We start from the raw sequence: 24,838 nt of genomic DNA, 5'->3' as shown, positions 1-24,838 counted from the left end.
ATTACCACTGGAACTGCAACCTGTAAGTACACCAACATGAAAGCCCCTCAGCAAGGCTGTGTGCATTACCTGGGCATATTGGGACCGGTTTGGACTGCAGATAGCAGCACAGCCATTTGACTCTTGATTTGCAAAATATCCCAGAGTGGAACTTTTGCAAGAAAACTATGATCTCCCTCTCTACTATTGTTAACTACATCTATTTGACTTTCAGCTTCAAGAAGGCAGCCTCCTCTCACCTCAACACAATTAACAGCAATAGCATAAAGGTGCAGTATACCAAATAACCTAAATATGTTGAGCCTAGATACTTTTGAGGGAAGCAGAATTCAAGACCATTTTGCCTCTTATTTATCTCTCTGCGAGAGCTAGAAGTCCAGTCTAAAAATCAGAGCAAGCCACTAGTCCTGAAGCCTCCCAAAGTGGGGTATGTTTTGAGTTCACCATCCACTGCTGATGAAACATAGCATCTTCCCCAGAGACAACCAAGTGGGCTGGTGTATGTGCTCCTGACAAGAAGCAGCCCCGAGTGCACCAGAACAGTTGGCAGAAACCATCCTGCAGTTTGAAACCCAGGGCTCTGGGGAGGGACCTCAACCCCCTTGCACCCCTCACAGAAATGAGATTTAAACATTGTGATTGTGGAGAGGGGTGACCTGGCATCTGCCCTTCTGGGCCTGTATTTCCCCTCTGAGGATACACTGACAACCTTGCCAGTTTGAGGTAGGTGACCTCATGTTTGCGATTAAAACGAGAACAACGCTGCTGGTGTTCACAGCCCGCCTTATAAACTCAATCCTTGTGCTCCTTGCTCCTGCAGTGAGGGGCTCCCCTTTCCTCCAGCCTGTAATTCTCAGGGAAGACTACTCACAGCCTACACACCAGGTCTAGGTCAGCATTTCAACCTTTTCTTCTTACAAGGCTTTATTTCCCCTCTCTTTCAACATGGACCATTGAAAAGTAGGTAGGTGACAATCTCCTGGGTGGTGAGGGAGCAATATGTGGTTCTCAGCATTAACTTTACACTTCTTGTTTTGGAGGTTAATTATATAAGAAATATGCGGAGTTGACTAGAGAGCTTTAAGCGATTGATCTGTTGTTTTCAAGTTTCTTTTGCAAGAAAATGAACTGTAAACCACTCATTAAAAAGGACAGAATCTTGTTACTTTGAAAATGTTTGGGGGGGTTGAGCTTTCGGGGTTGTTTTATCTTTTTTTTTTTTTTTTTCCCCTTCTTTTTTTCCTTAAGACCTTTGTACAAAGAACATTTGGCTCAGTTTAACAGATACTGACACAGAACCTACATAAATGCTTTCTATAGCTAAAATTACTCTTTGCTGCCTGTTCCCTTTCAGCTGCTATCAGGAAAATAGGCTTAAATTTTAAACACTGGGCTCTCTCCTTTTTTCTTCTCCTGGATTTTCTTTTCCCCCTTTTTAAATGCTGTTTTAAAATCTGCAGTGATTAGATATACAGTAGACATACAGTACCAACCACCCAGAGTTTCATACTCAACTTTTAAACTTTACCTAGGTAGCAAGCAAAGACTTTTCTGCTAATTTGAGGTAAGTCAGAGCAACAGCTTCAATCCATAGATGTGTGTATATATGTGTATATTTAAGGACTAAGCAGTAAGCTGTGTTAGCAGAAGTCATGTTCCTTTCTGGCCACATTTCACACACTTCCTTCACATCCTCTGCTGTCAAAGACAGCCCAACATTTTTCACATCTCAGTTGTCTGACAGGAAAATTCATCTATTCTATTTTTTTTTGTTGTTGTTTTATTGGCTTTATGCAATCATGTAGGGCATAAGCTTATTACAAGCACAACAGGGAAACGGCAGGAGGCAATCACTTGTCTTTATGGGACCCAGAATGTTCTAGTTGCAGTGGAAATTTCTGAATTTTTTTGAGGAACATACATCTCAAAGTTTACAAGTGTATCTGACTTCAGCACCTCCTGCAGTTGGTAGTTATGATGTGATAAAGAACCAACACTTTTTGCTTTTCTGCCTAGCTACCCTTTCACCCTGAAATGCACATCCTCCTTACTGATACAGAACTGTGAAAGGTGCAGGGTTTTTCCCTAAGGCAAACCCATTGGGAACTCTCTCATGTAAAGGCTCTTTGCAGAAGCCATTGCACTGGAGAACATTCCCATAATGACACCATTTAAACTTTCTGTCACATATAGCAACTTTGAGGGATGCTGACAGCAAGAGATGAAACCCTAAAGTCCAACCTCTAGTCTGGTATGGAATCACTGGACCTGCAGAATGTATGTCTGAGAGGCAGCCCCTAAGAGGAGAGAGCTCTGGCAAGATACAGAAACCAGAAACATTCCTACACTCCTACACAAATGTAATATTGCTTCTTCCTTTCTGAGCTACTTACTGCACACTGAAAGGCACTGCACGGTAGGGAACAACACTGGCCACACACCATCATCGGACAGGGAAAGGAACAACGGCAGCCGTGCCTCTAGGCAGCCAGGAGAGCAGGCTGCAGGGTGAAGACTGTTGTCCTTTAATCCCTCACCCCACTGCACTCAAGTATATTCCCATCATGACTCCAATGAGGAGAGGAACATGACAGTGCCATAACTGGTGAAGGTCTCATTGCCTGAGTGTGTTACACCAATAACTAGCCCCACAACACCCTAACAGCATCATGTTTTCTACACTATCGGGTGATGCTACAGCTCTGCCTAGAATGAAAGACATGCATCTATGGGGAAAGCTCAGCGGGTCTAGATTTTCAGTATGGAAACAGTCTCACCGTTTTGGGGGGCTGGAGGGGAACTGGCGTAAAAAAGGAGATGTACAGGTGAAGGGAATTTATATATTAGGATTGGAATGTGGCATTCCCAAGGTTCCCACTTGGGAGCAGCCTCCAAGTTCTAGATGGGATGTTTCTCTGAAATGATCGTCTATGGGTTTTGTTCCCTGCAGGAAGGTGGCTTCTAACTCTGATCCCAAGCCTCTGCTTACAGCAATTCTGGGAGTTTGCCCCAAGCAAACTTTTGCCTCCCAGTAAAAACTATCGGGAGCCAGAGGGAAAAAAAACAGGCCAGCCCTGGGGAATCCAGTAAAGATCTCTCCATGGTGTTTGTTCCTCACTGTCTTACTGCACTTCAAGATGGACTACAGAGAAACACATTTAAGCCATAAAGAAACAGGAATGAAAACAAAGCAAGAGGTAGGGAGTTCCTCTCTGTCAGTCTTTTCTCAGATTTGATTTTTACGACTCACCTGGATTCCAATCAAAATTCCTTCCTTAGGAAACGTAAACCCTGTGGCAAGCATAGCCTTCTGGAAAGCAGAGTACACATCCTCCCCGAAGCATGCAACCTGGGACAAGGCACAAAGAAGGTGGCATGAGGGGGAAAAAAACCAAAAACATCCCACAAACATTGCTTTAAAAAGAAACAGGAATTATTTTTTTAAATAGGCCTTTTTTACTTCTTCACGCAGAATCAGGCTGCTTTTGCATGGAGCCTGCAGGCGGGGGTGGGGGGAATAAATCAGAAAATCATTGCAGACAAATCTCATAATTTTAATGAAGCAATAACGAAGGAATAAGCAACGCTTTAGTTTCAAACAGCACACCAAGGAGTAACAACAATTGATTCTGCTGAGTTATGGGAATGCTGTACACCGCCTCTGCTCCAATGTTTGTGAGTGCACTGCAAATTGTTTAACATTATATAATGCTTAAATACCAGTGAGTGTTCTGCATGCAGACATGTTTCTCTCTGTCTATGCTGCAAATTGGGGTAAGACAGCACTTGTGCTGTCATGTACTTCTGGCATTTCTTGTGAAGATAAACTATGGTATATAAAGATGCTTTTCCATTAAAAGTCCACAGATATATGAAATTCAAGTAAAATATTAGTATGTACTTAGGAAAACAGCAAAGCAATCATGCCAATTCATAATCATTTATGTTATATAAACAAAAAACTTGATAAAGAAAGCAATAAAAATCATTTAGCAGTTTTCCATCATTCAGAACTGACTGTGGAGCTCTGTTGCTTACAGACTCATATGGTAATGATCTTCTGAAAGAACTAAACTGTGTTCCATACCAAAACTGGAATTCTGATAACAAAATGAGGAACGCATGAGCTTTTGTGAAAGTTAAAAATGATTAAAAAAACCCAACCCTCACTTATTCTGGTCAACCCCACACTTGTTGAAAAATGGACAAAAGCATAAACTGTCACAGATTTTTCTCTTTGAAATAACAAAACTACACACATATACAGATGGGATAAAGGGGCTGATTGAGAATTGCTCTCCCATTTTCCTCTTAAGGTACTTCCCATCACACAGTGAGCCCTCACGTTCATGGTCTCACTGTTACCATGGTGAGCAGAAACCAGTATTTCATGTAAGAAGAACAAATGATGATTTGCCAGATCTTCTGAAGTAAAAAAAGAACAACCAACCAAACAAAAATCCTGCAAGGGAAGGGATTAAAAAAAAGTCATGACAACTAGTATCTCAGCTTTTCTCTAACAGCTCATGCTTGAGCTTCTGTTCTACAGTGTATCTGGCCGAGGGGTTACGTATGTCCTGGACTTTCTAGGGTGGTGGTATGGTCAAATCAGCCAAAATACTCAAACGGATCCCTAGCACTGTGTCTTCTGCTGTTGGGAAACCATGACTTCCAGCAAAATACATCTCTGCCAGATAGATGTGACAAATTCCAGCCCAAATCAAGCTGTGTATGTGAAAAATGTCTTTGAGGAATAATTGAGCATTTTACCTAAAGCAAGTTATTATCCTTACACTTCACTCATAAGACAGACTTTCATAACTGTCACATTTTATGGCATTTGTGAATATGGATCTTTCCAACTCATAAAAGTTAATAATCCCTCCTTTATGACCAAGGTAATCTCTAACTCCATATAAAGCTCAGAAAAATAATTCTGGCCCTTAGTTACATTTTTATTCCCCCTTTTTTTTTTTTTTTGGAGGGGGTGGGGGAATGGCGCCTGTGTAGTCAATTTTGTTCTGAAAATAAGGAAGTCGCAAAAGTCACTTGGCTTTTTCTGCCCATTAACTACACTGAAAGGAAATCTTCTGCAATACTAATTTTCCACACATTATGAAGAATAAAAATAAAGTGATTCTGGAAAGATGTAGGAGACCTAAGGCTGTTCTTACCTTGTATCTGGATATAGTGATTTTTCATACTAAAATGATAAGTCTTCCCTAATGAAAACTTCTCATGTAGACATACCCAAGGTCATATCAAATGGAGCAGCTCAGGCTCTGCCACCTGTCTAGCTACGGTAGAGCCGAGTTAAGCCTAACCTAATTGCCTCAGTATTTAATCACTTCCCAAGTGGGCTTTCTAGACCAGAATAAGTTTCTTGCTACCACAACTCTTCTAGAAATAACAGAGCGTACAAGTTTAAAGATAGCTTGGTTATATCTACGGAAGCTATTGACAACTCAGCAATAACTCGTAAACAAACTTTGTTCTAGATGAGCTAGCATCTCTTCAAATGATTAGATAGAAACCTGTACCCTTTGAGGGGTGAGGGCTCCCAGCAGTGCTGAGCCTACACAGGAAGGGGAACAGCTCTGTGCCTTTCTAGTGTGCCGTGTGTTCACCAGTGGCATTTCAGCAGCACCTCGCAGCCCTGCTGTAGAAAGAGTGGGTAAAGTAGCCCTGTCTCCCCCTCATCCTACCAACAGTCATTACTGAAGCCATCACATTTTATTCATTCTTTCTTGCCTTTTGCACCTTGGGACATGCCTTGGTGGTTACCAGGCAACAATAAAAATATCACCACACATATTTGTTGCTTTTAAGTAACTAGCATGTTCCAAGACCAAAGGCTCATGACCTGGAGTCCTGATATTGCTATTCTGGCTTGTGTTGATGGGGGGGATTTGAAAGCTGTAAGCTCCTGTCTGTCTAGAAGCAGGTGATTCATAAAACGGGCTGACATGCCGAGAAGCTCCCAAAACCTGACACCTCTCAGATAAACTCATTTCAGGCTGTCACACCAACCAGGTCCAACTCAGGGAGCTGACATGCAGGTAAAGAGGGACATCCAGTGGCTGAATAAACTGGGTTTTCCAGGATAGTGTGTTTTCACAGCTAAGAAAGATGTTTTCAATTTTCTGAAGAAGCTACAGATGCCATCATGATTCAGGCAGTAATAAGATCACTTTCAAAGATTCATGATGTTTAAAGGCAACTTGGTTTAGAAAAAAAAAAAAAAAAAAGAGCAAATCTAAAAGATACCTCCCCAGTAGAGGCCATTTCACATCGGAGTACAGGGTCAGCATCTCTCAGCCGGGACCAAGAAAACATTGGGGCCTGGTGAAAAAAGGAGGGGAGAGAAAGAGAATGAAAATCTAATGGATCATTTTTAAAAAAAAAATTCCATCCAGTTACACTTGGTAGTGACAGAAAGAGACATACATTAATTAATCCAAAAAAAGGCACTAGTCAAGGCTGATAAGCAAAGGAGTACTTGGCAAATGAGTTCCCCCAGCATCTTGATGACAGACTGGAACAAATAAACATGTATTTCACCACTAAATCATTCTTCTAACTCTTGCAGTCCTGCTCACATTCTGATGGCAGATTTCTAATCTGTGGTAGTTCACCATCATGCTTGTTTTTAGGACACATTTTAAACCAGAAAGGCTGTGAAGCATAAAATTCATGAAAGAAGGAGAGATACTATCTGAAGCTAGTCAGTTTTTCTGAGAAAACTGTTCTCCAACAGAAATTTTTCATTCATAGCAATCAAATCATTCCACAAGAACGCACTCTTTTGGTGTAAACAAGATGAAACTTTGCAAATTATTTTCATATTTTCACTCTTTCCCCCCCAAAATACACACCTATAATTTTTTTTAATCTTTTATATGGAAATATCAAAACCCCTGATAATTATCATTATCTGAGGACTTAGATCATCGTGGTCTCTGAGTTCTCTTGTCTAATTTGATGTTAAAAAAAAAAAGGAAGAGAAAGAAACTCTCTGTTAGAGAGCCAATGACCACATGTGGCAAACATGGAAGAAATTTTCTGATAAGGAATAACTTCCCATAGGGCTTCTCCACATCTTAAACTATTAATGGCAATTGCATAAAGACAGCATGCTTGCTGCGTAAAAAATAATCTATTCTTAAATCCAAAGACATAATTCTGTTCTTAGAAGTCTCTGAGAGTAATGCTGCAGACAAGACAGCTGCTGTTTCATGACACCTAACAATGACCAACTAAAATGTGACACCATAAATTCATTGCAAAATGTTTCTCAAAAAATGTCACATGTCTTTGTGACTTCTAGATCTGTTTTGCTGCTTGTACAAGTAAAGAGAAGATTTCTACAGTGGCCAACTCTACAGTCTCAAGCTGAGATACAACAGTCAAGGTGGATTATTTTTAATGAGCATATTGTCTTGAAAGGTAACAAGCAACAAAGCTGTCTACTAGCTCCCTAACTTTTGTCTGCCATGAACATGAAAATGCTACAGCAGGAACATACTCTGGTACTGCAAATAAATCCTATTTAAAACTTAGTCAGACATGCTCTAAGCAGGATTTAATCTTCGTCAGGTCATGATACTTGTGTCACTCTGCAAGCAAACATGGCAAATATTTCAGCCACTGAAGCTGAAACAGTGCGACTCCAAACCCACAAAGGAGCAGCTACATTGAGAAAGAAGAGAGTTTCATACTATCTTTTCAGAGCATTTAAGAACTGCTAGAGAAACAAAATCCCATTTCCATGCAAATATTCCTAGCAATAAAAACGTAAGAGGACAAAAAATATGATGCATGAATAACAAGAATCAGGTTTAACTGGAATATTTTTCAAAGGTTAGTATTTCCAAAGGTATTAGTAGGTTATTATATCTGACAAATCCACACAGAACACAAGCAGCATAAAAGGCTTTGTAGTGAAGTTTTCAAGAATATAGTTGTGTATTCCTCTCTATAGCCAGCATTCCCAGGAGAGACAAAACTCTTGACAATTTAGCTAACAACAGTGCAGAAGCCCCAGGTCTAAATAATAGGAACTTGTAAAAATAAATAAGACTAACACAAATAAAAAAGGTCTCGGATTAGAATTTCAGATAATGCCTATCTGTGGCATCAGAATAAAATGTAAAGCTACTCCTAGACTGACTGGCTTGCCAATAACATGAGCTGGCTTGGGCCACAGATTTGGCTTGCATTTTAATAATTCTGAACATTTTCTTAGTAGAAAGATGTTAGATGTTTTCCATTTCCTCAATTTTCACTTGATATGGAAGCTATTAAAGCTTGTAAGTTTCTGTATAAACAATTCTCATTATCTGTTTTATTTTCTGCACTGCTGTTCTAGATTTTTAAGATTAGCAGTTTCAATTATTTTTTTTTCTTCCACTAAGCATTCAAAAATATCTACAGTATATTTTTGTATCTTGGGTGCTATATAAACTTAGTAATTATGAAAAGTAAAATCTTGACCCCACTGAAATCAAAGGATCCAGGAATTTCAGCCCCATTTTAACAGATGGTACATATACAGGGGATTCCATGCATTCAACCGTCCATGTCCCAGATTCTGAAGGTAAAATCTGGGGGGCACTCAAAACATAGATTTGCACGTGTCCACAAATATATTAGATAGTATTATGAAATAGCCTGAACATCAGAGTTCAATTCTGCAAGTTCATATTTATTATGCAGTTCATAAACATGATTCAGAGTAGGTTAGAAGAAAGAAATAAAGGAAGATTGATTTTGTTAATAATCACTAGATAATTTTCCTTTTATTTTTCTCTAAAATTCCTAACATAGATTATTTTGACAGAAACTACAAAAGGTCAGTTTGGACTTTGGCCAATGAGTAAATTGTTCTCTGTGGGAATTAAAGTACTAATTGCCTATTAATGCGCTAGGTGCTGGCTCAGCTGCGGGGGTTTTTTGGTGTTCTTTTGGAAACCATACCTTAATCCCAACATATCTGGATGGAATAATGGGATGTTCCATTGTGGGGAGGGATGACTCATTAACCTCTTTTCCAATCATCACTTTCGTGGCCACATCAATGAAGTCCACACCCAGCGTCTTTGATACAAAAGGGAAGGAGCGTGAAGCCCGCAAGTTGCACTCTATCACCTGATGGGATTAAAAAGGAGAAATACCGGGGTCAGCCACTGTGCAGTGAAGAAATAGATTGATTCATATTTCTGGAAATCAGTCCTTATTCCTCTTGGCAGAGATGTTCTTCAGATTGCTAAATAAGAGACACAGAAATTATGTTCAGTATTACAAACAGTGATGAGGGATGGGTAGTGGCCAGCTTGCGATACAAGGAGCCTGTTCTGTAACTTTCATTTCTGTTGTCTGAAAATCAGAACTGAGAGCAATCCAGACTTCACTTCAGAAAATGTGTTGTTCTATACCCTAAGTTAATGTGCAAGAGGCATGGAAACATGCACAGGCATTAGGTACAACACCTTTAGAAGAGCACCTTTCCTTTTTCCATGGTAATAGCACTTCATGAATGCCTGGGCTACCCTTACCAACTTTCCTCATCTACATGCAGAAGTCACTCAGTGACCCAAGCAAGGGGAAAAAAAAAAAAACAAAGGAAGCTCCACATCCTGCTGAGAAGCACACCATGGAGTTCATTAGCAAAAGAGGAATTGCTGCAAAAAGGAAGGGGAGTGAAAGGGGGCAAGAATAGGTAAGGTAAGACAGAATGAAAAAGGGGGCTTTATCCAGAGAAAGGCAAGCACAGCTGAGGGGGGAAAGTAAGGAAGGAAAAACTCCATTCTGTCCCTCTGTGGAGTTTCTGAATAACTATGTGGGAAATAGAAGAAAGGTGAAGAATGGTAAGTACATTTATCTCAACTAATAGCCCAAACAGGATGTTTCACCAATAATGCACCCCTTCTATACCATGTCAGATTTTCTTTCCATTCACCACTTCCTCTGTCATACTCTGATCACATTCCTCTGACCTTCTTCCATTAGCAACAAAAAGCCAACTGTTACTCACAAAGGGTCAGACATCTGCTGTACTTCTGTTACTGATAGCTACTAGGACCGTGCTATTTGGATAACCACCTTAATGGCTTATATTAAAGGCTTAAACACTTAAATTTTCTGGCTTTCCAATGCCTTGGAAGGCTTATTTTAATGATCAAAATAGCTAAAGACGAGAGAGGATATCAGAGATCTAAAAGCAACGATATTCAGTTCATAGGATGAGGCGCAGGTCCCAGTGCTGTCCGTCATATTCGAAACTGGTCATTTGGGGAAGGACAGCAGCCCACAGTAAAACAAAGCTAGTGCTGGCAGACAGTGCAACCAGACTCACTTTGCCATCCCGGCGAAGGCAGGGGAGGATGCTGTCTCCCACATAGACAGGGAGAGCTGCGTGACCAGGGGTGACACATCATCACACAAGGCAGGACAGAAACCCACAGCTGCTACTGCCCCCGAGCTGCCACGGCAGGGACCGCCGGAACCACGCACCCAACTACCCAAAGCAGAGCCTGACCTCCTCCAGCAGCCACGAGAGCTCTTACCAGCACATCATTGCCTCGCACCAAGAACTGAATGTTGAATGGACCAGAAATGGCAAAGGCGTTTGCAATCTTTTTTGTAGCAGCTTTTACCTGTAAAAATAAAGTAAAAATATGTGGATATATAAGAAGTAAATAAATCCCACAAAATAGACAGCATGATGGCAATAAGTCACCTCACATGTGGATTCCTTTAATGTTGTATCTTTTTGTGGTAGCACATTTTTTCTTTATACCTTCATTTTGGCAACAGCATTATCTTTCAGACGCAAACATGTTTAATTTTCCTGGTAACCTAGAGCCTGAAGCAGCATTTGAGGGCAGAAGTAAAAATCAGCTTCACGTGTGTGTGTAAGAAAGCAGGGGAAAGGAGAAAGAGAATAAAAGCCTGCCCTGTCTGTAGCAACTCCTACACTGCGCACTGAAGCCTTTATACCTCTCCTGGTAAAACAGTGAATAATGATGTTTTGCCATTTGACATTAACTACTTGGTTTCACAAGTGTCCCGAAAGTCTTTCACCTACATGCCTGTCCCATCACAGATCAGTGGGAGGTGTCTCAACAGCTATACTCCAGAACAAACTGGGAAAAAACACTATGGTCTTATTTTCTAGGTTTGTCTAGAAATCATGTGCCATTTCAGTATCAGTGTTTCAATACCTTTGCTTCAGGAGATGACTATCTTCAAAAACAAGGCCACTGACATTCTTGTAAACAGAGCTGGAGCACAGGCCATTGCATTACAGCTCTTGCTAGCTTCCAAACAAACCCTTAACAGGATGGCATCATGGGGGATGGCACATTTCATTTAGAAAATGCATTCTGACAACTAACTGTATCACTAGGTTTCTTTTTGAAAGGGGAAAAAGTCAAGATGAAGTGAGGTTCATTCATCCCGATATCCTTTCTGGAAAAGCAGGCAGCTAGGAAGTCATATACCTGATTTAATCATTTATGGATTGTGGGAGAAAAGGAAGCAGAAAGTGAATCATGGCATATATATGAATTAGACAATCCTCTACTGCTGTGGAAGCTGGTTCTAAATTAATGAAACAAAAAAAAAAAAAACAATGGGTCTGAAAGTGTGTATACTACTGCTTAAATTAATGGGATACAGTTCAGATGACCCTATGTACAGTACAGCCAATCACAGAAGCACACTGACATCCTACACTTGCACATATCACACTGGCTTTTAAAAAACATTGGTGATTTGATTTCTCCACTGGTGAGTTCATTCTTCCAAGCACAGGGGGAAAGAAGACTCAAACTCTTACTTTCTTTTCTCTTTTCGGCATTAGTGCAACGCTTACCTTCTCCAAGGCTCCCTGGCTAATAGTCTGTGTGGGTAACATAAGGGTGGCATCTCCAGAGTGAACGCCTGCATCCTCCACATGCTCTGAAATAGCATGTGAAATAACCTGCAGACAGTAACAAGAAAGCAGTTAGTCACCTCACCCTCTCTCATGAATTGTGCCCCCATCTTCAGCACAGCACAGTCTCCTGAACACAACTGTATCCAGAAGAGGATACAGATGGGGGGGGGAAGAATTTCCCAAGATTTGGAGGAGAATAGGTCTGAAGCAAACACAAGGCATATGAACAAGGGGATCATGCTACTGTCTTTCATACTGTGGTTGAGCAAACTGTGAACGTGATAAAACCTACCAGTCTAGAGATCCTGAGGCTTCCTTCCTCTCTCTTACCACACACTGACTCAGAAGGTAAAAGCTAATTAGGCTATAAAACAGCTCTCTAAGTCCTTGCCACGAACACAAAAAGTTATCATTCCCCAACAGAAACAAGTATGGACTAACATAATTTGTACTTCCCCCTCCCGCTCCCATCCTTTTGTGGTGTTTTAATCACTGGGAAAAGCAAGCAGAGAAAATTCAGGCCTAAGGATTTAAATTTAATGAATTGTATCAAGGTATACCACCTTGATACTAAACAAATGATCTTGTCTGCCGGTTAAAAACGAAGATTGAAACCAGAATATTTCTGTTAAATGAGAAGTTTGTGACTTTTTTTTTTGTTGAGAACTGTCTTTGATTAGTAATGACTTGCAAGGTGGAGCTGTAATAATAAAACTCCTGTGGTAATATCATAAGACATGCTGATACAATTCTAATGAAAGTAATTTGTGAAGCCAGTGACTTGAAAATCCAGTAAAAATTATATTCTAAAGGATTCATTCACATGGTTAAACAATGCTCAGAAAAAATAACTATTTAGATGTATACAATAAAGTAAGTTGAGCTTTTCAAACACCATGTTTTTGAACCCAAGGTGAATTAATCTACTCTTGTTTCTCTACTCTTGCAAGTAAGAATCCATGGCTGTATAGTAAATCATACAAGACACATATTTTTGCAAATCTCCAATCCTGAACAAGTTTAATATTAAAGAAAAGCAAAGTTCTTACTCTTCCTGCCTTGGCTACAGCATCCATTTCCACCTCACGGGCATCTTCAATAAATTTAGTGAGTACCACAGGGTGATCCTGTCATCAAGACAAGATAAAAGAAGAAAGTTTTTATTTGAGAGTATTTGGGGACCATCTAAGTGCTCCACTATTCATCACTGGAAAACCTTTGGAAGCAAAATCCCACATGACCGATCTATTAATATCCTTATTTCCACAGATAAGTGAACTTTGCAAAGCAATAATGGGGGAAACTTGGTGTGATTTCCCCAAAGCCACTGAAGCAGTAGTTTGAGTCCTCCATAATGTCACCGCGACAGGGAAATCTGGGGCAAAACCACAAAGAGCTTTTAAGTGAGATCATGACAAAAAGAAGATAGTGGGACACGTGCATGGATCCAGTGACATCTGATCTTGTCTCCCAGAGACAGTCCTTACCTCCAAGATCCTTCCTTCCTCTGAGCCTCCAAGCCACCTCACTGGACATGCTGCTTCACAAAGTAATTGATTCACGGCATACTTCATGACTTTGTGTAGTGGTGGTTTGCTATTTTAAAGAGTCATATATTTTAAGCAACTGATCCATTCCTTTCTCATTTCTCTGCCTGGTTTCCTCAATCTCCCAGGGAGAAGTTGACACTAATTATAGCTGGCCAGGAACAAACTGTCCTTGACTCTCAATATGTTCCCTGGTATACATTGTTTTCCTTCCTCTTCTTCCTGCCTATCTCTGGAATGTTAGCACACACTTCCCACTCTCCTTTAATGCTTTCTCCTTCCAGCCACCTGCTCCAACAGACAGTTAAAAATCTAATCCGCATTCTTCCTGGCCAGCTTTATGTCTCAACATTTTACCTGTCCCATCCGCTATTAACTGCCTGTTATTTATTAGAGAATAAAATGGAATAAATGACAGTCTATGCATGCTCAAAAGGCTCCTCTTGAAAAAATATAAAGCAACTCCAAAAGTTACAAGACACAATTCCTTACATTTATCAGCACAAGGGTAAATTCACAGGCAAGGACAATGCCACAGCCTACACTGTTCCATAAATTTAGTGGCTTGTGTCCTGTAACGTTCTGTCTTGCTGCAGTTTTTCACCAGAAGATTTTATATGTGCATACAACCTTGTTTACTCCAATCTGTCTCAACTGACACAAGAAGTTTTGAACATTATTGACAACATAAATGACATAATGACACAACACCATAACAGCAAAGTAGCTAAAACAACAGAACAATACTGGTTCGGCACTTTAACTGGAGATGCCCTGTTGGATGGAGCAGAACTAGGTAAAGCTTTGTAACCAAAAAAACGAAGCCCGTGTCCCACAAAGATGCTCATGTTCAGTTGCATGCTCACAGCTAGTATTGCTAGTTTCTGTGGAGCCACTCACAGGCCACAAAGCCTTGACAAGACTAAAAGAACTTCCCTAATTTAGAAGCAGAATACAGTACTTTTGTTCTGGTTTGCTTTTTACTAGCTTAGCTTCGACTATACTATAACTTTTCTCAATAAAAAATACTGGATGAAGAAAGAAGTCTTCTCTTAGCAGTCTGATTACACTAGCAAAAATTTAGCATGTAAATCTAGTCTGAGTCTCTGCAGGATCAGGGCCAGAGTACCCGAAGACTCGCAGTGCGCAGCAAGTGTCAGTGCCTTGTTTGTATAGCAGAACTGGACATCATAAGGATCCCATGGGAACATCCACTCTTTCCTCTAGGAATACATCACATTTTGCCAAGACTCAACAACTTCAACTGCCAGCAGGGCCTCCTGTACCAGGGATGAGACCTCTCAGCAATGAAAAACAACATTGCCCAATTGAAGTCCGTCAAGCTGTGACAAGTTAAGCTGACCAAGGGTCACTTTCCTGGGCTTCAGCCTCCTCTGGGGTACCCATTGCCATCATAAAGCCTTCCCCTGGCGTGAGAAAGTGATCTGTCCCACGGAACGTGGCTTAAGGCTGCTGCCTGGTCTGCTTCTGTGAGTGTGTGGGGAAACACAAAGCAGAGCACTTAAGATGAAATACAGAGACAAGCTAGGTGCTCTGGGAGGCTGAGCACTGCTAAGAATCTGGTTTCTACCACAGGTTGACCCTGTAAGTCTTTTGAGAATTAGTTGTAGAAGTCCTTCTTATGGAAGTAACAGTGGTACTCTCCTGCTTTCAAAAATCCCTTCAAAGTTTTTCCAAGATGATAGTAAGTGGTCTGTTTGCTGCCACACTAACATATACTTCAGGATATGATTACTGTGCAAGGTTTTTCTCTTTTCATTCCTCCTTTTCTTGCTGAAAAACTAAAATTCCATCATTTGACTCATACACTTAAAAACCACATGGTTTTGTTCTTCAATCTGTAACCACGTAAGAAATCCCCCAAGTAAGCAGTAATACGTCTGGATTCCATAGTCAGTCGTGTTTTCAGAGAGTTGTTCTTTGACTTACTTAACTCCAAGATTCCTGTGATAGTGTATATGGTGCTACAGTACTGCTCTGAACAGCGACCATTCAAAAACAAAGGGGAAAAAACCCTCAGAAGAAAATAGACCAATAGGCAAAGCCAAACTCAGAGACTGTTGAAAGATCAGAGTTTGAATTTTGTATGTTCTTCTTTCAACCTCGATGATTTAACTTTCTCCTCCTCCCATATTCTCATTCTCCAAACATCCTTTGCACATCAACACTGATAGAAGGCATAGAAGAAATTCAGACTTTGAATTGTTTACTGTGTTCTGAAGCATTCATGTCTGGGAAATTGCTCACAGATTTTTCTTTACTAAATTTCAATGTACTAAACCTGATCTTTCTCTTCGCTAGAAAAGACACTTTAAAAATCCCCAAATTATCTCTTAAGAAACATTTAAAATGGAAACCAGAGTTTTTATCTTCTGCATTCCATACTCTGCAGATCAATAATCCCACTCGATTAGCAGTAAGTAGGCAGCAGTCCTGCTTTTATATCAGAGGAAAATGAAACTCAGTACATGGTTTGGAGAGTTAAATGTCATAGCAAAATCTTGCAAATGTTCCTACACTTAAAAGGGTGGGAAAAAAAAAAAAAAAAAAAAAAGTCATTGGTGAGAGATAAGATGCCAGAATGAAGTTTTAAGTTGTTCAAAGAAGCCAGGAAAAATAGTTCAGAAACTGAGTGAAAGGTGCTAGCAGTTGTACGCTGGTTGGCATAACGTGCTACTAGCAAGCTTGAATGGGGTAGGAAGGGTCCCAGCCCACCAGTTTACATCTATTTATATAATTAACTGGTCAGAAATGGATACCTGGGTACAACAGCTAACTGCTGCCCCTGCTCCATGCAGGCATCCCAGTGGTATCAGTAAGGATGCTTGCACAGTCTTGCACAGTCTGCCTGTTAGGGAACAAACTGAAGAGTCAATCTCTATTTTCACTGGCTCCTCTCCAAACAAGGAAGGGAAAGAGTGAAGAAGACACAATACAGAAACAGAGAGATGGAAAACACAGTAGAGGTGAAACAAATACAGCAAACACGAAAAAGCAGAAGCAGCACAAAGACTGGTACCTGAGACACTCTGGTGGCTTCTGCTAAGAACTTCTTCATTTCCTCTTCAGTGAATACTACGTTCATTGCAGACCCGCTGTGAGAATGGCAAAGAAAACAGCTCAGCTTCCCTCATGGCTCCAAGGGAGATATCAGAGTGTTAGACATCACAGCACAGGATTGACAACTACCTTTGTATGACAGACTAGCCAAGCAAGCTCCTGACTCAAGCCACTTGCTCCACTAGACTGAAAGAAAGGCAGAGCTGGTACATAATGACCCTCCGTTGTGCTTCTCAGGGAAGACAGGTGACCTCCAGAACTCTAATGAAGAATCAAATACAGAACTGTGGTTGTGTAGCCTTAGCATTGCTGCCAAATCCTCTTTCTGACCCAAGCCTTTGAAGCTCCCCCTAAGCTGGAGGAGATGGCTAGTCAGCCACACAGCTCCACTAAGGACCCAGGCTTTCACCATACATGCAGGTTAGCTGTAAGATCAGGACAAAACAGATCCTTTGCTCACTTTAGCCCAACTGCTCATCAGGGACAGATGAAGGGAGGAATGCACAGGCCACTGGTTCTGGTTGCAACAGTGCAAATGCAGATGAAAATGGGCTGTTCTTTGCTGGCCATTTCACTGTGCCCTTCCGCTAATGTCTCAGTCCTTAAAGGAGAGGCACAGCAGATACAGACACTGTATCTGAAAGCTACTTTGAAATGTAGCTGTCAGTAATATCAGAGATGGGGATCTGCAAGAACATGGCTTGACAGTCAAGGATTCAAGACCCCTTTAAAGACAAGAATCTTTTTAAAAAGATATTGCATTGTTCTTTTCTACCATTGATGCTCCACTTCCCCTTTGCTTTGGCAGACAAGCCCACAGAGGTTGTGGGGAAAAGTGGAGGAAGAATCTATCCCATGAAATCAGTGACTTTAGCCTAAGATAAATAGACGCAAGTACCTAGGTGATTACACTGACTGGACTACCTCTTCAGCTGATGTAAATCAATAGAGCTCGATTAAATCTCTGGACCTATGTCAGCAGCACCACTGAGGATGTGAGCTGGTCCACACACCGTATATAACTGGTGGGGAAATGCATTCAGTTTTTCAAGGCAACTGGCAAATATTAAAGGCTGTGTCTGTTCAAAGGATGAAGAAGTCTAGCTGTGGACCTGCTACTGTTCTGCAAATAGTGACCAGAGAGTGTGCTGTGCTAGGGCTTTTCACTTTATTTCATCAAGTTTTACATCCTCCAGTTTCATCTTTCTCTCTGAAGTCCCCCTAAATGGCACAAACACCCTTTTGCAAATACTTATATGGGAAGGGACTATGCTGAATTTAATAGGGATGGAAGTGTTCCCTAAAAATCTGGAGAATTACACATCAGGAGCAGTTTCTAACTTATCCTCCTGATCCGAGTTCTGTTTTTTAACTTTGCCTCTTAACCCCACTGCAAGCTTCAGAAATGGGATAGAAAAGTTATATTCCACAGTCTCTACTAAAGGATATTTCCCTGATAGTGGAATACACAAGAAATCCTTCTCCTTTTCTTCTTTTTAATTAAAAATTGTTTTTGTTTTTGTTTTTTTTTTTTCTCCCTGAAAATGAATATTGTGCCTCTTCATTTTGATATGTGCCTTTTTTTCATATGAAAAGGATCCTGTCTCCAATTTATTCTCACTTGTAAACTGTGCCTAGCAGACTGCCTCTCTGTGCCTAGTCACCCAGCTATGGAGAAACTCTGCGCAGAGAAAACGAATCATTCAAAACATGTGAGTTTGCTGTGTGTACACACTGGTATAACTTCTTCCAAAAGTCTAGCTGTTGGAAATGTGTGCAACTGTACAATGTCTCTTTAAAGAGAAGCATCTGCCACGGTGTAGGGACATAAAACATGCCTGTAAGCAGAGAAGCTTGGAAAATAAGAAGCTGAATTCAAAAGATATGCTGTCATTTTCTGAAAACAGATGCTAACCCCAGTAAATGGCCTCAGCATGTTACCCTTCTGTTCTTCCCAGTGGCAAACAATCTTCTGGCTTAATTGTACAGGTAGTAGTCTCAGGAACCTTAAAGAATATCCCAGATGGTTTGTAGTTTTGGCCTTGAGATATGAAAAAGGTATTGCAGCTAAACAGACATTCTAATGATGATGTTCTACCTTTGATCTCTGCCTGATGGACATAAGGGATCCATTGGTTTCCTTTATTGGTTTGAGGAGCTGTCCCACCTGTTAAGTTGGGCAGCTTTATGCCACGTGCACCTAGCATAGAATTTTCCATACGTCCCCTGAAAGTTCTCTCCCTTGTCTCAAAGAGGCTTTTGTAGTTCAAATCCCCAACTTGATGAGATCTGATGGTTCACCCTTACCTCAGAACATAGGAGGGCCTCAGCAAGCAGGGGTAACTCACAGAGTTTGCAAATTCAACTGCATCTCTCTGAAGAAAGGGAAGAAAAACAAGAATGAACAAGAAAATATTTTTAAATCGTACCAAAATTTCAATTCCAAGTGCATTTGCACTTTACTAGCTGTTAAGACTGAGGGGCGGGGGGGGAGGGGAAGTCAGGGATTACAGCCTGGGCTGTGCATGATACACGACTTCTTCGTTCCAGAGTTGTCATCTTCAGACCTTCCCCGTCCACAAAGCTTCACCAGGAAAAAAAGAGCAGTGCTGACACATCTCTATTCCTTTGCAACCTTTACCTGCTAGAACAGTTTCCAAGGCCAACAGGACAACTTAGAATAGCCTGACAGTGGTGCTAACTTCTGCTGGGTATATACCCCATGCTGCGTAAAGGTGAATTGAAGACACTTCCCTTCCAGTTTTCATCCCAGTGCCAGCGGTGCTATTGCATCGCTTTACAGGGACCAAAAAGTTCTTCAGCAGGAAAAAACTATCAAATGTCCTTGGACTTTTGAAATGTCTCAGTAAGTTGGTCCCCCTTGAGCAGATGCTCCTAACAACTGCCAGCTCCATCGTGTCCCAGGTGCACATCCCAACTTACCAGTGTGCTGACCGCCTTCCAGGGAGCCTGGGCCACGTGCAGCTCATCCAGAACAGCTGAGAATACGGAGCGATCTTCTGCCTGGTCAATCCGCAAAGGATTTGTGCCAAGGATCTTCACCCCACTCTGGTGCAGTGGCACTGCCAAGTTATTGGGAATCTGCCCGCCTACAGAAATAATGCAACCACTGCATCCCTGTTGGCAGACAGAAAGGGGCACAGTCATGCCCAAGTTAGCTTAATAATAAGAGCTGTCATAACTGGGAATCGAATATTTAGGTTACATCACTTTTCAGATTGCTATGAACAAAGACAGATCACAGTTGTGCTGATCCAGAGGCACCCAGGCTGCAAAGTGTGATTCAGATTGTGTAGCCTCTCTAAAACAGCAATATCCTCCTTGATATCACCCAAAAGACCAGCAGGAACTTGAGGTCAAATTCTGCAGGAAACCAAAGACATCTGCAGTGTTCACATGCCTTTTGACATCAAGCCAAGATTTTATAACTTCTGCTAGAACCACAGACTGTTGCCTTGTTAAGTGCTGCTGCTTTCCCAGTGAGGATAAGCACCGAGCTGACACAGGCTACCTTGCTTTGCAGAGGAAGGGCGCTGCGCTGTGAAAATGTGATGCCCCTCAACAAAACTCAAAACTCCACTCGGTGGGGTAAGGTGTCCCTCCTGCGTTCTCCTACACGTGTGAAGATGGGGACCATCCCTTCAACCAAGCTCACTCCCACCCCCTGCTGTGTCCTTTGGACTCAGTAGCATAAACAAACAAGATGTTTTAGGTCCCCTTTCTATCTCAGTCCAGCTCTTCCAAGAAAACAGCCTCTCCCATGCTCAGAGTCAGAGACTTCCAGAGCAGCAGACATTCATGCAAACTCTTTTTCACTATCAAGTTGCAAGGTAGTAACCTTCAGCAGAGAGGTAATAGGAAACAACTGGAATTTTACTAGGTTTTGGGGTTTTTTTTTTGTTTGTTTTCCTGTCAGCCCTGTTATTTGCTAAGCAAACAACCTTTCCTAGCCCCAGAAGCCTGTCTTTAAGGAGTGATCACTGCTTGACCCCTTGCTGGCCTGTATAAAGCTCAACAGCCCAACCCATCAAACAGCCTGTGATGGTGAATTACTCTGGATTGCGCTTAGCCCTTTATTTTAATTCATCCTCATTATTCCTGACTAGCTCCTCATTCCTGGTAGTGCTCAATAGCAACAAGTATTTCAGCCAAACTGTCATATATTCTCATGTCTACACAGGTTATTTGCAAGCACTACAATTCCAGAAGCAGATGAGGCAGGACAGGTGGCACAGCATCCTCAAGCTGCAATGGCATATTTCATGTCTGTCACAGGGCAACCACAACATTTTAAAGTGAGGACATAAATGGCAAATAACAAGAGACAGGTGAGCTTGCTTGCAAACACACATCCTTCTTCAGGTGCAAATATGAGCATCTTTTTTACATAGAACCCCTAATGCTTTCAAGTACAATCTAGTCTGGTGTGAAAATTTTCAACAGTAAAAAAAGGCCTTAGAGTACAACAATTACAAGGACATGAATTATGTTTAGATTATGTAATAATTGAGGATAATTAAATAACGGGCACTTCACTTCCAAATTAAAGCTGGTGAAACTTTGCCCAAAGGAGAATCAGGCCCGTGGTACAGCTACAGTGAAAGGCTCTTTTGAACCAAACGTGTTTTACACAGTTTTACCCACCTCTAACAAACGAGAAACATAAATCAAGTGATCCATGGTTTGGCTCTATCTTTTAGAGTATCAGTGTTCTTTTAACTAACAAGTGTGTTTTTTCTGAAGAAGGTTAGCCCTACTGGCCTTCCTGGAAGAAGAGCTTCTTAATGAGGGATTTAAAGGGATTTAGAGTGGCAAATCTGTAAGCTGAGAGCAAGAGGGACTAGAAGTGACTGAGAAAAAAACAGAAGATAAATGCTAGTACAAACCCTGCTCAACTTTAATGTAGTTAATTTCCTACCATAATAAAAATCCACTAAAAAAGTCTGGCATTTAAGCAGCACTTATTATCTCAAGGTCTACAAAATTATTTGATTAACATGATAATATACAGTGCTGGAGATAATTTTTTTTTTTTCCTTTTCACCATGCAGTCACTTATGGGATGACATGCTGCTGCCGGACAAAAGCAATCATCCAAAAGAGCTTAGGACAGGGAGTGAAAAATGCCTCATTAGTAGAGGCTGGAACAAGGACAGAGGCTGTTTTATGCCCACATGGGGTTGTCTCATGACATTGGAGCTTACTATCTCCAACTCAGAAGAAAAATCTGTTCCTCACTGCTTCCAGAACCATCCAAGATACAGTACTTCTCTCTAGTCCTTGGGCCCCTTATTATCCCAGGTGGATGAGAACCAGACAGTGAATAATCAAACCCCTTCTTGCAGCTTGGAATGGTTCCTGTTTGATAACAAGTCAACCTAGCTTTGCTGCTAGGGTCAACCAACATCTTAATCTATCCTCAGCATATTTGAAATGCGAATGTCCCGGCTAACAGCTTCTCTTCAGCTGTTACTTATTTCTTCCTTGAAAACAATTCTAGTCACTGAGCTTCTAAATTCCAAGCACAACCTACATCATAGTTGGGACGGCATTAGGGACTCCAGCCCCAAGGAGACAGAGGAGATGGCTTACTGAAGCAGATAGCGAAGAATCATACATATAATTTACTCAACAAGAACCATAAATTGATACCCAACTGCTGCTTGCTTCTTTCCTTTCAAATTCTGCTGTTATTTCCCACAGCATGCTCTCGCCCGAAGAGCCGCCCACTGCCCTGCTAGGGAACAGGGCTGATCCCCTGAGAAATGTGGGCAGGCAGAAATGGACTCCACTGCGTATCACTTTGTCATCCAGCCATGTTTTAATTATAAAGAAAATGAATAACATCATTGCTATTAGATATCTTTAAAATATAAGCTATATATAATCTAGTGAAAGAAGCCTAGAGAGAATTATTTTCCCCTTTATAACAAAAATCACTCTTTTTATTACTACTTTGCTTTTATGTCATTAGTAATAGAGTTGGGTTTTCTCTTTCCCCAAGTTTGAAAACAAATTAGACCATTAAAATTGTACCTAAGAGGCTCCTTTAGTTTTATGAATTGTTTCAGAATGATCCTAGAAACTGAAAAAGAATCAGAAGAGGCCCTCAAGCAGATATTAAAATAAAAAGGGAACATCTTCTCTTGAAACAAAAAGCCAATAAATCTGAGGGAAGGATTTTTTTTTTTTTTTTTAAATTATCATCCTCATAGAGTACTACCTAACTTTGCACATTCACAGTAAATTAAACTTCCCTCCAAAGCATGGCTCTGTTGGGCAGAGCTCAGTCTCTGGTGAGTCAGAGTAGCTATGAATGTTCACTGGAGAGGGAGAGGTAAAGGGGACATGAAGAAGAGGAGGGACAGCTGAGTATATCCCTGTGATATAACTGTGCAAAGCTTCGAGTAGCTCTTGGTAGGCAGGTTCCAGACCCCTCAGGCTTGTTGGTAAACCTCGCTCCTCAAGGGAGCCTAACTTGTCTAATCAGAAAAACTGAGACAAGTCAGGGCACCTATTTATTCAAGCTTAATAGTTGCCCAAGGTCTGCTGCTAATCCTAACAACTATTAGGGAGTTAATGTATCATCTCTACTGAGGGCAAAGGGTTGTGTCCATTGTTTGCTGACAGTTTTACCTATAGTTTGCAGATGATCGAGGCCTTTTGAGTATTTGCCACTGTTCATTGTACACTGGAACACTAGAGGAGGCTAATGAGCACGAAAGTTTAAAACATTGGTCTGAAATCATGGCACTATTCACGCTTTGTATATGAAGCTGGGAGAGATGGTTATCTGCAGGATTGGTGTGCGATCTCAGAATCAAATCCTGAATTTTTAACTTGATCATTTCCTTAGGGATTGACTTCCAACTGCATTTGCCTGAGGTAGAATTCTGTTAACAGGATATTAGCATTTGGCTCACTCATTTTTTTAAATAAATGACATATAGCAAATAATATATTTTAGGCTACACTCTGCTGGAGGTTTGGAGTCTGTCCCCAGGTCTGCCTATGTCCTTTCGCATGACTCTGCAAATTCTCTACTCCTCAGAGACTCAGTTTTCCTACTTGCAAATTAGGCATAATGGTACCATTTCTTTCTGTCACCATTTAATAAAAGTGTTCTAAAACAGCAGAGTAATTATTATTCATCTTAGGATTTATTAGAGAGCATGACCCTTGCTTTGGATGTTTAGGTTCAGATCCTGATGGCTTTAACACCTCCAGAGCAAACATCAAATTGGTTGTTTTCATACCCAAGTCAGGGTAGCAGAATCCTCTGCAAACTCCCAGCATCAATCTTCTCCCCCTTTTTTATTCCCACCACCTCAGCTCCTGCTGCCTCCTCCCTGCCCTCTCTCCTCTCATCATCACTTTTTGGCTTACTTCACAAGCAGGACAGGCTAAAAATACACCCAGAAGCCCAGAAGCATGCGCACAGCTGATGAGCACAGCTAGCTGAGCCGGTGAAATTGCCAGTGTCCTTCCCCTTCAGCTCAGGGTACCACAGGATGCTACTATTAGACCCCGAGATCTGCAGTGCCCCCCATCAAACTCACCAAGCCCTGCTGCGACAAGCAGGATAATGCAAGTTTTGATATGTATGCATTATTCTTTTCACATATTTTTCTTACCTAACTCGCTAATCACCAGCACTGTGTGTTTAAATGAGTACTTGCTCCCTCATCACCTATCTCTATGTTGTCTTTGGTCCTGCAGTAATTAGATGCTGTGTTTCATCAGTGTTATTTGTCTGACAAACCGTCACACCAATTTCCTCCACACCCCAAGTTCAGAAGTTCAGTTTTGCTTATGTAAACAAGAGTTCAATGCTTGTAGAGCCTCGCCTCGCGGATAATCCTAAAGCATTCAAAAAATCAGCCTTTTAGACTCCAGAGAGCCACCAGAGTATTTTGGCCTGTCCTAAATCTATGCTTTCCAGCAATTCTCCATTTTTATGAAAATTTAAAGAGGATGTAAAACAGCATGTAGAAATAGGAAAATATGAGTGAGCAATATGAAAATGGTCCTAGACTGTATTTTGCAAATGTTTTAAGATCAGGGCCTAGAGACTCTGACTTGAGTTCTGATGTGCTTCTCCTTGGTTCCAAATTTGTGAACGATCAAAACATAGATAGGTAACAAAGCCATTTTAGAAACTTGCACCCATTTGCAAGGGAGATGAGCTCAAATAGTCATACACTGGGAAAAAGAGCTAAGGAAAATTGTAAGTTTAACATGACCTGCAAAG

At 41.1% G+C, this 24,838-nt stretch overlaps 1 protein-coding gene across 1 annotated transcript in view; it reads right to left on the bottom strand.

Moving 5' to 3' along the window:
* Positions 1–24,838, bottom strand: part of CPS1 (carbamoyl-phosphate synthase 1) — a 96,337-nt gene that overhangs the window by 6,160 nt on the left and 65,339 nt on the right. Inside the window, exons 26-34 of the mRNA XM_033009015.2 lie at positions 19,510–19,704; positions 18,874–18,941; positions 16,526–16,601; positions 12,988–13,065; positions 11,876–11,983; positions 10,566–10,655; positions 8,977–9,147; positions 6,268–6,342; positions 3,251–3,349 (exon numbers count right to left, since the gene is read on the bottom strand). Coding sequence (XP_032864906.1) covers positions 3,251–3,349; positions 6,268–6,342; positions 8,977–9,147; positions 10,566–10,655; positions 11,876–11,983; positions 12,988–13,065; positions 16,526–16,601; positions 18,874–18,941; positions 19,510–19,704 — 960 coding nt within the window. The remainder of the gene's footprint in view (positions 1–3,250; positions 3,350–6,267; positions 6,343–8,976; positions 9,148–10,565; positions 10,656–11,875; positions 11,984–12,987; positions 13,066–16,525; positions 16,602–18,873; positions 18,942–19,509; positions 19,705–24,838) is intronic.

Source organism: Tyto alba, unplaced genomic scaffold, assembly GCF_018691265.1.
Source record: "Tyto alba isolate M040663 unplaced genomic scaffold, T.alba_DEE_v4.0 Super-Scaffold_7, whole genome shotgun sequence".
Classification (NCBI taxonomy): domain Eukaryota; kingdom Metazoa; phylum Chordata; class Aves; order Strigiformes; family Tytonidae; genus Tyto; species Tyto alba.
The sequence above is the reverse complement of the archived record's forward strand: the minus strand, read 5'-3'. Positions and strand labels throughout refer to the sequence as shown.